Source organism: Oxyura jamaicensis, chromosome 1 (assembly GCF_011077185.1).
Source record: "Oxyura jamaicensis isolate SHBP4307 breed ruddy duck chromosome 1, BPBGC_Ojam_1.0, whole genome shotgun sequence".
Taxonomy (NCBI): Eukaryota; Metazoa; Chordata; class Aves; order Anseriformes; family Anatidae; genus Oxyura; species Oxyura jamaicensis.
The window spans coordinates 126,067,125-126,082,162 of NC_048893.1; the positions used below are offsets into that span (position 1 = coordinate 126,067,125).

General features: G+C 37.8%; 1 protein-coding gene across 5 annotated transcripts in view; it reads right to left on the bottom strand.

The window, feature by feature from the left end:
- Window positions 1-15,038, bottom strand: part of GLRA2 (glycine receptor alpha 2) — a 130,921-nt gene that overhangs the window by 91,636 nt on the left and 24,247 nt on the right. For all 5 annotated transcript variants that reach the window (XM_035328843.1, XM_035328615.1, XM_035328698.1 and 2 more), the window contains one exon: window positions 11,555-11,778. In XM_035328843.1, coding sequence (XP_035184734.1) covers window positions 11,555-11,778 — 224 coding nt within the window. The remainder of the gene's footprint in view (window positions 1-11,554; window positions 11,779-15,038) is intronic.

The window sequence follows — 15,038 nt, forward strand, 5'->3', positions numbered from 1 at the left end:
ACCATTTAGATTTTACTGACTGTCAAGCATGGATTGTAGGCTGACTGTTTCTTCACCCCTTCATCCCTTTCTCCTCCCCCAAACCCTCAAGGAGTCTGGGGGTTTGACTACATACATGGGAAGAGGTGTCTATTCTATTAGTTTAGTAGGAAATTAATTATTAATCAAATGCATCCATCTACAGCTTCCAAGTCTCACAGGGATAAATTGGTCTATCTCCACAGATGGCTAGATGGATATGTCAATTTCTCTTCTGCAGGAAAGATGAAAAAATGATTATTATGCTGGTTCGCACAAAGGGTGTCATCTCTTCTTTCTCTCCCTAACCAACAGTATTTTCAGAAAGGCTAAATTATTTTCTGCTTACCCTGACAATAACTTCTTTTCACTGATCTATGAGATTAGCTCAAGATACCATGCCATTACAGCTTTGTCACTACTTGTTCTTCTTCTTAGCAGAGTAGCCATTCATAGTTAACAGCTTTGCCTCTGCAATCCTCTTTACCAGAAGTAATACAAGCATGGAACCCAACACTTGTTGCCTAGCATCATCTGTAGACCCACTGATTTTCAACAAGATTACAACAAGCTAAATGTTCTGCTCTCAAAGTCTGAAGTAGCTCAAGTCTACAGCGGTGAGTCAGTTTATAGCAGCTGACACTTTTTCATTTATATATATATATATATATATATGAACTTGTATGTGTTTCCATACTTAGGTGCCATGTCACTACTTCTACATTTACATTAATAGTGGAACAGGATCAGAAGTGCTTAGGCTGATGTAGCTACCCACATTGCCTATAACAATAACATTGACAGAAAAAGTTTCAAAAAAAGAATGTCTCAAATTTAGTTGGCAAATTCGAGAGACACCCCCAGAGATTTGGTACAAAGTACAAGTTTAACTGGCAATTACATTGATGAGTACTTTAATCATTAATAAAACAGAAGAAACTGCTATAGAACAGTTATTTTTTCAGGCACGCCACTCCCAAGGCATTTAAGATTCATAAAAAACAGGTTTTGTAACCACCCCCTAGAAGGTAGGCTCAGGTCACACAGGTAGTTCAGGGAGACTGCTCTGGGGATGGGGACTTTACATTTTGCAGATGAACAAGCAGGGATCAAAACAGAGCTGTAGCTTCAGCACTCCAGCACATCAGGCACAATGCCAGGGATGGCAGGACACCCTGAAAGAAATGAGCCCTGGAATATTACAAATAGAGTATGAACAGAACAAAATGCAGAGACTGAGAATGAACAATTAGCCAAATAAAATAATAATAAAAAAGAACTCATTAACATTACTGAGTGATGTTGTGGCAGAGGCAGGGCTGTAATCCAAATACTCTAGGAATCCTCTTCATAAGGTCTCCTTCATATACTAGGTAAATCCTTCTGATCAGCATTTGCTGATGCTCCTTAAGTGTCTTCAAAGTTAATGGACACTGCTCAGATTTCTTCACCTAGCATTTCATTCAAGATCCACTCTTTTTTACCCTGCTTTCACGAGAATGTCATAAGATATCATTCAGACTTGGGCTGTTGGTCTGTATCTCTTTCCATCCCAGCTCAACACCTTTCATTTCTGGTAACCCCAGAAAATCCACTTATCAACATCATCCAAAAGGTCAGCATTTCCCTCTTCTGCAAGCAGAGAGGCAGAAGCCCTGTAGGCTGTGGCCTCCCTTATTACAGAAGCCATTAAAAAAAAAAAAAAAAAAAAAAAAAAAAAAAAAAAAAAAAGCCTGACAGCATGTTTTTAATCAGAAACACTCAAGTTGGTGTGATCTTTAACACCTGAACAGTGTTTCCTCCAGATGGAAATAGGCTGGCCCTCAGATTGGCCAGCAGCGGAGCTCAGCTCACTACAGATGCCCTAAAAATAGCAGCTGTAGCCAGTCATCAACATCCAAGGAAAATCCCGTGGAGGGAGGGTGGCATATATGTGCAGCCAAGTGAGCTCAGAGGTATTCATGTGTACTGCAATGAAATCCTGAGCTCAGCGGTGCTCTGTGTTCACCTTATTCCTGTTCATCCTTCATCCCTGTCCTATCCTTTGTCTGATCTCAGGACATACTTTCCCACCTTCCTTTTGTGCTTGCTCTTACACCCCACATTTCAAAAAGCCCAGTCTCTCTCCTCTGCATCCTTGTTTATCATCGTACATTTCCCCCCTTCCTTTCCTGTTGGCCTCTCTTTTACCCCAGTTCCTGCCACATACCACCCCCACCTCTCTTTGGAGCCAGGAGGCCAGCCCACTCTGATCCTGAGCAAACATTAAATTGTGTTCTAATCTACTTCATGTTTACAAGCAGCTAACACAGCCTGACAGGTTGTGACTGCCCCAAACCTCACCTGATATAAGCAATAGCTCCCACTCAGGAGGAAGGCATTGATCCCACAAGAGAGAGGCCCTGTGGACCTTCCAGCACCAGGTGTCTGACAATAAGGGGAATAGCTTTTTCATTAACAAACCTGCAAGTGTGGCTGTTTGTGAGTGGGCTACAGAACACCAGCTGCCTCATACCATTTTTATAATGAGAAATAACTAGAATCAGGCTTAATTACAGAAGTACTGTTGGAAATTTAAATAGTGCTGGTGACAAGGGTACAAGTCATCTCTGTCTCCAAAGAAAGTATGATTAGCTTCCAACACGGAAGAGCAACAAATGCCTTGCCATGAGTAGGCATGGTATCAAAAATAACTTTTTGCTTCTATTCTTACCCCTTCATTCTTTCAAGCTTCACCCATCTGCAGCTTAGCTGGTGGGACAGGCAACTTTACAATCTGGGAGTTTACTCTGCAAACACCAGAACACAAGTAATGCGTGCGTGGTCATGTCAACATTGGCCACCTGCCATTTCAATGAAAATTCCTATACCTGTGCAAAGCCCACAGTGCCGGGCCTGTTAGAGGAACTGGGATTTTTTTTTCATCATTGTCAATTCTAAAGATGCTATCATAATTCCATGATTTCTGATGTTTGTCTTAAAGCTTTGAGATGACAATAAAGGTAAACATCTTAGCTTTTTTTTTTTCCTTTTTTTTTTTCCTTTTTTTTTTTTTTTTCCTGATGGAAAATTGGATTTCTGATCTTTTCAGCTGCTGAAAGAACATAAAAATATTGCCTAAGCACAAACAGGCAAAGTTCCCCATTAACTGGCAGAGGAGACGGAGTTGCACAGCAACCGTGACAGCATCTCATGACATGGGAGTAAATGTCATTTTGACTAGTGGCACTAAAACAGGCAGGAAAATGTAAAATCTTATTTTATTTTTCCCAGCCTCATCTCATGAGTGATCTGTGCCTGAAATTAGGGCACACACATTGTTCATATATCAGAAGGCCAAAAAAACAACAGGAAAAAACAAAAAACAAACAAACAAAAAAAAAAGAAAAAAACAGTTACATTAATTTTTTTAAAAGGCTTTTCATTGTGTAGGCCATCTCATTATTTTTCAGAGACCTGACTCATCATTTTGAATGTCAATTCTTGTAATTTTCACAGTCTACAAGCTTTGTCCTGTTAAATGGAACAGTCAAACTGTCTGCTTTTCCCCTTATTTTTGAGGAGCCCTGGAATTCCTCTCTAATATTTGTCATGTTCTGCAGTTTCATTTCTGTCAGATGGGAACGGGCTGAAGTTGAGCTTAGAGGAGACATGGAGCCTTCTCTGCTATGTCAAAAAGTAAAATGCAGCCTGGAGTTTCACATATTCCTGTTTATGAGCGTGCTGTCTCTCCCTCCAGTGCTTTGCTTTGCTTCATGTACTGCTTAAAATGGGAGCTGGCACAGAATGAACAGCGTGGTGGATTTCTCATTATGGGCATCCCACTTGTCATTGTAATGCCAGTATTGTCTGTAAATACGCAATGCCAGCACATGAGTTGCCAGCAAATGATTTCCTGATTATTGCTCAACCAAATCTGTGGAATTACATTCAAGTATGATTTCATGTAACAGTTAAATTCTGTAACCACCTGTTTCCTTTCCAGGAAGAATATTATTTCATCTCTCCATTCTCCTCTGTTATTTACTATCTTAATTCTCCTGCAGTATGTGTTTAGGATGCTGCTGCTTTCCTTCTGGAATGATGACGTCTCTGTACTAAGCCATACATTGCAATGCATTTGGCAAAAGACCTCCATCCCTGAGAGCAAGTTCCAGGAATACATGATTATTTATGCCATTTACTTAGAAAAGGCTCCTGTACCTACAACTTTTTCCATCTAACCTTTGACTGCTGCTCTGATGTAAGCTCAGTGGTTAAATCCAGTGACCAGTCACTAGCAGTCAAGGACAGACATCACTGTTAACCAGAATAAGAGCAAGCATGCAGATGTGTGGCTTGGCTTTACAATCTAATTGGCATAGCTATCCAGCCAATATTTTTTGATCCTGTCATCCAAGACAACTGCATGTGTACAAATTGATCTCCAACAGCATTTCACACTTTTTTAAAACCCTCCCGCACCCAAAAAAAAAAAAAAAAAAAAAAAAAAAGCCTTCCTTTTTATTTGAGACACAGGAATATAGAGCTGCAGAAGTGACATCCTGGACCATTAAATATGGTCATCTCCTATCACATATAGTCACATCATCTGAACCCTCTCAAAAATGATCATGGTTCATTTACTGATACTGAGTTCCTTCCTATGCCTTCCATTATTTCTGTTGGAATATGGTTTTAGGAATTCAAAGCGTAGATGGCTGGAAAGGTTAAAACTTCCAGTTTAAGCTTTCTTATGACCAGCTCAGAACCTTTTGTTCTCTTGGCAGCATTATCCTTCAGTTTATGTAGCTCTTCTGTTGTGTTTGTATTTACCTCACATCCAATGTTTTTGTATGTCAGCTGGAGACGTGCACAGCATTAGAGGAATTAGTGAGGCAGTACATGTTCAAGTATAATGTCCATATCCCCACTTTGCTTTAAATGCCTGATGAAGTGAAAAAGCAACTAATTTTGTGTCATTAAAATGTAAATTATTCTTTCCTTAAGCAAGATGATCAATGGGGTTTTGACAATAGCTGTGCTAGTTGCATAACAAAGTACCTGCATTAGGCTTTATTATTTATTTAGGAGGGTTTATTATTTTTATGCAAAACAAGTACATTAGGCACAACAGAAAAATAAGGGTATTGGAAATTCATTGCTAGAGACTCAGCCTGGATTTGTATGTAGATTAGGAGGAAATGAGAGAGACAAAAGTGGCTGATGGGAGGGCACAGTCAAGAAGGTGTTAGGAAACCATGAAAAAGGATGAGAAGCATCCGAGACAATTTAATTAAAAGACCCAAAAAGGAAGAGAGATGATGGTGGAAGGAGAGGTAGGAAAAAGGGCAAGTAGGAAAGAGAAAAAATGGGTGAAAAGTGAGGAGCTAATCATAATCCAAAGACATTGAGTTCAGAAATAACTAGAATGGCTACTTGTCCCCCCCAAAAAGACACAACTTTTTAGCCTTTGAAAGCATTGTTGTTATTGTAATTATGCCCATGGGAAGACAAATTTGTCAAACTTGCTGGATTCACATAGCATGCAGTTACAATTTCAGAAGTCACCATGTCCCAGTAATAAACACTGTATAGTTTAATAAAATCTAGTGGTTCTAGCACTATTTGTATAAGTCTGTGAAGCCTCTGCCTGTAATACAGAATAGCTAACAAAACTTCTTTGTACGTATTTTCTATTTCAGTTAGAAGTTCTGCATTTCTTCTTAAATGTCTTTATATATATATGTATTTAACGTAGAAAAGTTATTTCAAGGCATGTGAAGATTTTCTTTTTTTTTTCTTTTTTTTTTTCTTTTTTTTTTTTCTTTTGGAAAGCCACGGCAATGGGCATGGAACTATAGTTTTTCCAGTGGAAGAATAAATAATTTTATAATAAAATGTTCATGTGCTGACTGAGATTGACTTTCAAGGGACAGTCCCCACCTTGTCAATATCAGTACTACTCTGGTAGAAGTTAAGGTAATAAATATGAATGTGAGGTAGAATACAAGTACCTAAGTAGCAAAGAGCCACTTCAATAGTGGTAACAGTCTGTCTCCTCCCCCTCTGCTAATCTGTCACATGAAAAGACAATGCTGCTAGTAAAGTCCAAATCCTCTTAAATCCCGACACTAGATTGTAAAATAAGATTGAAGTCATCTAACTTAAGCACAGGATGTGTGCAGAGCTGTGGAACATAACATTTTCTACCACTCTGTTAGGCTAGACTTTTCCGTGCTGTGGATGATCACACACAATGTTATCAGGTTTAAATGGAGTTACATTCTTGGGTAGCTAATAAGGGTTGTACCCTAAGATTATTGTAGAAGACCCATGCCTGAATTTACTGTAATATGGCAACAGATTTTCTAGTAACACTAAAGATCTAAGATATGATCTTATTTAAAAGTAACATTTTTTTCAGGAGGATAGTGGACATCTTTTCCCACAAATAGTCTATTGTGAATGGAAAGCCAGTGTTACTTATGCATCTCCTAAAACTGCTTTGCATTTGCTTCCCATAAGGCAAAGAACAAAGGTACAGAGGAGACTTACACAGCACAGGACTTTTACTCAGAAAAGCTGAATTATAAAAGTGTTATAGATTACTTCTAATGATTTACATGAGTGATACTGTAATTATAGCTTGTGATATAACCCAAAATGGTGTGTGGGGTGGTGGGGATCCAGGGGGGTTAGAGTCAGTGGTCTGTCACTGGGTATTATTGCCACACAATGAAGAGTCATTTTTGGAAACTTGTGAGTAAAATAAGTGGCACAGGAGAAGGTATTGTAAATAAATGTACTGGTTTCACAGTTACCTCTCCTTGGTTACATAAGTAGGAAAGAGTTTTTGGATGTGCCAGCTCATCCTGCCAGATACTTTTTGTCAAATGGAAAGTCTATAAATCACCCCCAGAAGAGCTGCACAAATACAGACCAACATAATAGCTTGTGTTTCCTGATTCATGATGCCCTACCTGCACAGTGCTGCTCTCTAGTAGACACCACCTTCCTCTGTAATAACATTTAAGAATAAAATCTAGGTTAAGAGTTGAAACCATGCAGAAGCAATTGTCTAAATAACTCCAAAGACAAAATAAAATAAAATAAAATAAAATAAAATAAAATAAAATAAAATAAAAAAATGCTATTTTGAAAGACATGAGGGATTTCTTCCTAGGTAGTTCATTGCTCTTGTAACAGGAGTAACAAAAATAGGACAGAAAAATAATTTGTGATATGCTCAAATCTCCTCCCTAGAATTCCAAATAACTCTCTTGTCAAATTATGCAACACGTTCTAAATTCTTTGCATATTTTAAAAATATGAAGTAATCTGCTTTGTAACTCTGCCTGACTAAATGCAATGGCACTACATTTCAAAGCACAGCTTCACAGCCTCTGTGGCTATTGGGAGTGCAAGGTGCTTTCTTGAGCAGTATGTAAAAAAAAAAAAAAAAGTAGTAGAAGAAGTTCCAGCCTCTTTACCTTCCTGACCAATATATTCCATGTTCATGTTCAATGCTATGGATAAATGCTACTGTTGAGTTATATCACCTCCTGCATCAAGCTCATATGACTGAGATGTACTGAAAACATTAAAAGGAAAGGAAGGTAATTAATGTATAAAAATGGCAGGAAGGCAGGAAGGCAGGCAGGCCGGCAGGCAGGCAGGCAGGAAGGAAGGAAGGAAGGAAGGAAGGAAGGAAGGAAGGAAGGAAGGAAAGAAGGAAGGAAAAAAAAGGAAAAAAAAAAAAAAAAAAAAAAAAAAAAAAAAACACTTTGCAAAAATAACCTTTTTGGCAGATGCTAATATTCTGAGATGTCTGGCAGCCTGGAATGCATTTTTTGGAATCAGGTAGCACAAAAGTGTGGCTCAGAGAGAAAGCAAAGTCTCCTGTGTGGTTCTTTAGCATTTTACTGGTGTCCCAGGTGTCCGCAGTGGGACAGAGAAGATATGAACCTTACCCCTGGAACATAAAATCAGTTGAGCAGTGTACACAATACAAAATCCAGGTGTCATATGGGATATGAGTGCCAGGAACAGGCCTCTCAGTACTATCACACAGCACTGCCATTCTTTCCAAGTGTGTAGTCCCTCTACAAAATCCAGTCCATGCAGAGATCATTCAAGGGTCATGAGCTCAGAAGGATGAGTCATAGGCATCTGGGGGGGTGACATTGTGTGGGATGAGATTCTAACTCTCATTGATTTTCGGCATACAAAATATATACAACATAAGCCAATTACATTGAATGCTGCTATAATGAACCCCTCTCGCTGAGTGCTCTCTGCAGAGGGCTTTAAAACAAAAACTATAGTTATTTAACAGTGTTCTGCAGCTCAAAGAGTCCCACTGAGACTGATCCTGAATAAAGTGCAGTTGTTTGCTGAATTTAACTTTACTGTAACTGCTGACTTTTAAAATACATGCACCTCTAAGAGCTGTGGCCATGTCACCAGTGACAAAAGTGTTCATTTGTGATATTGAATAAATCTGGTTTCCCTTCCTATTGTTCTTGTTTTCTCTGCATTACACAAGGGTTTAAATCAGTTTTATCTGAGGACCTGGTCTGTGTGCTAGTTCGCTTCCAGGGCTGGAGCAAAAATATCATCCTCCACCTTAAAACTTCAAGTTTGGCTGTCCTTTAAAATAATAAAGATTCTTTTGTGAGTATGGAACTAAACCATTATAGCTCTATAATCCTTCATGTTTCCCATACCCATCACAAAAACTCTTACAAATATTGTAGGCTCAGAAGCTTTCTCCATATTGATATTGCCTCAGGTTTTATATAACATGTATACCATGATATCTATATCTGAGATTAAAACAGATACCAAGGTAGTCATCTGAGCATGCAGAAAATATCTAAAAGTAGGTTTAGACTCCTAAGCTTACATGATTCATAGGTGAATACATCAACCACTCTGGGGTTATTTTCTATAACAACTCCCAGTGAATTAAATATAGATCTAGCAGTTTGCAAGTATGAGCATGATAATTAATTATTGTAAGGTAAACGATGACTGAAATCTATGTCATGTCTACCATCACCAGTGAATGCAAGATGGCTTATCCCTCACTAAAAGCAGGACACACAGCCCCATGCTTACCACAGGATAAAACAATTCCCAGAGTCGATCACTATGTTGGGCATAACACAGGGGTCATTCCCTCAGTGACCTTGAAATAACTTACCTGAGCACACATCTCCTACACCAACTGTTTCTTTTAAGTAAAATATGGGCCATAACTATGGCTTTCCAAATTCCTTTCAGAAAGGGCAGGATTTACCTCTCACAGCATTTAGCAGCATAAACCAGCTGTGCCTATTTCCCTGCTCAAGTGTAGTGTATAGGGAAGATGAATGCTGGTGTTGTATAATACACACAACTTGTTTTTTACCCATTAATTACTGGGAGATGTTTTAAGTTCATTTAAGAGAGACAGTGCATATTTATACAAGATTAATTTGCCCTTGATTTTATTAAATTTGGAAATATGACAAAACAGCGTACACTACTACATTTCAGACACATTTATTGAAGTGCTTTAAACATTTAGAGCACACTAAATGCTAAATGTTAAATATCACTGTGTTAGGTTAAGTCCTTCTGGTGTAGAAGTGAAAATGGCAACATTATACCTTTCTCAGTGTACTGAAACCAATCACTAAAATATTCTTGTTTATTTCAACACAGCACAACTAAAAGCAACTGGCAGCTAGCATATAGAGAATTAAGACAAGTTTTTTAATTACTTCTGACTTCAAAGTCCAGTACTCAGCAAATATTTCTTCATTGTAAAGTGTTATTCAAAATTCTATGCCATGTGAGAAGTACCAGCCTTTGTTGCTGTTGTGTGTTACAAATGAGAAACAATGAGTTTTGCTCAGTCCTCGGTTGGAATACTACTTGCTCTACTTTGTATGAATTTGCATTTAGGTGTGGGAATTTTACAAATGTGGTGTGACAGCTTGAAATATTACTTTTCCCGCATGGACAAATGTCAGAGAAATTATCTATCTGTATTCAGAACAGCACCCAGCTGCACTGTTGCCTCCAATAAGACAGTGTCTGATGTCATTCAAACAAGCAGATGCATTCATTTATTTCCCAGGATGAAACAAGAAATATTTGTAAGTGACAGCATATTTATCACTCTGCTAGTGCTAGTTTCATCCTTCTATCCTACTATTTTTCTCAAACTCTTCAGGTATGTCAATTTGAAACCTTGCTCAATAAACATATATGTTCCACACTGGTTAATCTATCCAAATACAAATGGGGTATTATCGAGTCATTTCCACTGGAATCAATTAAAATCCAGTGCTCGGTGACAGAGCACTGGAACAGGCTGCCCAGGGAGGTTGTGGATTCTCCTTCTCTGGAGATATTCACAGCCCATCTGGACGCCTACCTGGGCAGCCTGCTCTAGGGAACCTGCTTTTTCAGGGGGGTTGGACTCGATGATCTCTTGAGGTCCCTTCCAACCCTTACAATTCTGTGATTCTGTGATTCTGTGAAAAGGAGAAAGTGCCATGTTATTATTTATTAATCTAGCATCCTACAGAACACCACTCTCCTTAACCTGGATCAATAAAAATTCCTCAGTGAAAATCCAGGTTACAAACAGAATGCCTTGTCAGAAACAACTGTCTTCTGAATTGATTTTCCTTACCAACAAGTAAATTCACTAAGCAATCTATTAAACAGTTAAGTTTACTTTCCACAACGCAAGAATGGGAAAAACTAAAAAGCATTCCCAGGAACACACAAAGCAATACATTTTTTTTTAAGTCCTAAGAGCAGTGGTTTTGCACCTTTGACTACTTATACTAAGTTAATGATGCACAGTAAGCTGAATGTCAAACAAATGCTGCAGATTTGCTGTTGTTTATGCTTGTGAAATCCAGTTGATTCTCTGCATATGTCCTGTTTCATCAGATCATATCCAATCATATTTTGTCAAACAATGTTTATTCATTCAGCCTAAATCCAGTCACATGACACACACTTCAATGCACTTAGTATTAAAACAAAAGCTTTCTATAATTCCAGTTATTTTTAACTGTGAAAAGATACATCCGATTACATAGCCACTCGCATGTCATTTACTGTGTTTCAGGCCCATTTTTACTTAAGGTTTTCAGAAGTCATTTAAATTCTATTCCCCTTTACTTTTGAATTACAACCCACCACCCACTGAAGAGCTGATTTCTTCTCTTTGTAAGAAGACTTCAGCTAATGTTGATGGGAATTACTGAGGAATCCCTATAAAGAAGTAGACATCCTTATGTTTCCAACAAGGTTAAGTACTACTGTGCCACTTACAGACTATCTTGTGAAAAGTAAAAGCTTAGCAAAGGAGTGTGGGCATATTTTCTTTCTACCTGGCTATGATTAAGTCTCATTTCAGTTGTACACAAGGGACAAGAAAAAATTAAATATGTAAAGTGTGTTCTGTAAGCCTAGCTGCATTCAGAAAAACGGGGATTGAGAGGAAAGAATGGGATGAAGAGCAGAAAAATAAAGTTAACTGGTTTACCTGATACTGTACAGCACTTTTCCAGTCTTAGAAATCCTTAGCAGCTTGTTGTCTGTTGTGACATCATGGAAGTTTGCTCCCTTCTCATTGGCAAAGAATAAATCTGGTTTCCAAATAGAGTCCAGCATAGAGGGATCCAAATCCAGGGAATCATCAGGATATTCACTGTAAGCCAGGCGTGAGTCATTCCACTGCTGTCTCAAAAAAATGTTCACTCTGTAGTCCTACAGAAATGCCATGTAAAAAGGTTACTGAGCCACTTACCAAAATTGGAAGCCCACTTTAGCTTTTGTTATGTTATTACACCTATTACAGTACCAGTGTTACAGCAAATATTTATGTTATCTTTTGAATGTGAGAGATGTCATTTGAAAATTAAGCAGTCTAAATGCCATACTGAACCAAACAAACACAACTGGTACATTTTCCAAATCAAAATTAGTTCATTGATGAAGAAAATATTAACTGCAACCTCCAATGTTAAATACAACCTTCTTTCAAATGCTATGGATTATCCCAGTGGTACTTAGAAAGTCAGAAAGCATAGTGGCTAGCTATATAGAATTTCAACAAAGATGCTATAAAACTGCTAATTTAAATAAATTGCGTAAATCAATTATTTCTAATGTACTCATGAATAGTTGCTAATTTCAGTGAAGCCAGATTTGTAGAGAAGAAATTAAATCAGCACTTCTTATTTACTGTTTGCATCCTTATTCTATCTACCGTATGCTTTTCTCTGTATGTTATTTCATTCACTCCTCCCTCCCTGCATCCCTCTAAAATTGTTCTAATTGCATTCTTTTGCTGAGTGGTCTGTTAGTCACAACTGGGAAGACAGCAATTATATAAAGGTTCATTTAGAACCAGTATTAATACTGTGTTGAGAACTAGCTATTAAAAAAAGAGTATGAAAAGAGCTTTCAGGGTCTAATCCAAAACCCAATAGAGAGAATGGAAAGCTTCTAATACCTATTCTCCTTATCCTGAATTTACAAAGTCAGCAAATAAAAGCATCATCTCCCCCATCTTTCCCTTCTCTTATAACATATTTACCTGAAATTACAGCAGTTAGCTAGTCTGTGAATACTTTCTTGGAAATATATCTACTCTTCCACTAAAGGGAAAATATTTAATAATATTTACATAGGTTATGTTATCTGAAGGAATATATTAGCAAATAATTCTGCCAACTGTACAAAAGCCTTATATTTAGGATTTGTTTTGTAGTAGCAGCAGTACATTAAAATCGCAGCACTCTGCTTTTGATTTGGAAAATGTATGAGTTGGCATGGGTTTAGTCAGGCCACTGAACCTCATAGTCTAAAGAATTCATCATTCTAGAAATGTAAATAAATTTTCACTCTGATTAGAGCTTCAGTAAGCTGCTTGCCAAATATACAAACTCCATGGAATGAGCCCCACCAAGCTTCAGTGTTTCCCACAATTCTGTCAGTAGGTTCATGATGAAATGTGCTGCTGCTCAGGCAGAATATTTCTAATGTCCAAACGGATGTAATTTTTGAGACCTATGGAATGATATTTCACAACCTTACTAGGAACACGTATTTTCTCATTTTCATTATCATTTCCATATTAGCTGTTGTGTAGATGTGAGTCAAAATGTGAACATCTAACCAGAGCAAGACAGACCAGATAGAGGTCTAAGAATAGCATGTTTATTAGATACTTAGAAAAACCTGTATCTGCTTTTCACAAGCCACCACACTTTTTATGATGGTGTTGTCTCACACAGTTTAAGAAAAAGTATTAACTTGCAGTTCTGATTTTAAAAAAATATCATCACATCTTGTGAGGATACAGCAAACCTAAGCATACTTTGTCTTGTTTCCTGGTCTTAAAAACTGTCTTATAAGTTTACACGGGACAGTATAAGTAAAAAAGACAGGAAAGCCCTTGACCTTCACTCTACATCAAAGAAGGAAGGAACTTTCACCAGAGATTGACATATCACTATATAATAATATACAATTGCTATTGCTAGTTTAGCAACTGCTTTTAGTTTTTCTTAAAATAAGTAATGAAGTCCTAGAAAGCATAGAAAGCAGAGGGATTTTTTCCCCGTGACATAGAAATCATAAATCAGTCAAATGAGCAAACTTTTAAGAAATATCTAAAACTAAATAAATGTGCCTTCATGAATTTCAGTAGCTGTTGATTTAGCTAGCAAAAGCTAGTCTGAAAAATCCTTATTCATAGAACTTGCATATCATGATATATATTATACCAAAATCATAAATAATACCAATAGAGTTATGCTATCTTTTCCAACACATATGTAAGTTGAAAATATATTTTCATAATTCATAAATATATTAGAGCCATCACACCGATACACTTAAAAAAGCTTTTGTTGTTGGTGGTGGTAGTGGTTTTTCTCTGCAGACTGTGTTGTTAGAAGCAAAACAGCACTGAAACCTTTCTTTATGTCTGACTGGCTTTACTATCTATCTATCTATCTAACTATCTATCTATCTATCTATAAGTATCTATATCTATGTATTTATGTATATAGAGGGATATTTAAATAAGAAATAAAAATGGAAATATAACTTGCACATCAAAATACCAGTTACTTGTTTTCTCCTATGCTTGTGGTATAAGCAGCCAAGAGGGATGTGCATTTACACAGTCAGATGTAATTGTGCAGAATTTTGATTTTACTTTTCCTGTATTATCGTTGTAGCTATCTTATGAAGAGAAATTCTCTTGAGAATGATACCACAACATGGAGCTCAGGCAGACTATAGTGTGTATTTTGTGAGCTCCTGAGGGTAGGTGTGGGTGGACTGTAGTAATGCACTCCTACACTACCACAAGTACACCTGCTCCACAAATTCTTTCTGACAGCACCACTGTTTTGAATGAGAAGTGTGGACCTGAAGTTTAAATCTCTCTGGCAATATTGATGCCAGCAATAGCTCAGGGCAACTCAGATAAAGAGTTTTCATCTGTTCTCAAGACTTAAGTGTATGGTAATGCTAACACAGTAAAGGAATATTCATCTGATAAGTTTCATTAGATTTATATGAAGATTTAGGGACTCAGTCCACATATATACTAAGTTTCTGTTATAGGAATCTAGAAAGAAAACATTTTTCCATTCACCTCATTCTGGGCAAGGTCAGGGATGGCAATTCCACAGCCAGCAGGCTCACTCCTCTGACCTTCCGCAAAGTTTTGTGTTCCTTTGGCCTCAGGTACTGCTGTGTCAGGGGGTGCTGGGGATCCCCACTCCCTCTTCAGTCCTGTTTACTAACTCTGAGCTTACTCTCATCTTTGATCTTAGCCTTCCTCCCATCTTCCCCTCCGATCACATTGATCACCCAGGTGTTGAGTCAGTTGCCTGATGCAAACAGCAGACTTAGCTGGTCTTGCATACATAGGAAGGGGGTAACCAGAGAGACTACTCTCTCTCCAAGTCCCGAACATGAGTGCTAACTGGAAAATAGTGGCTTAATCG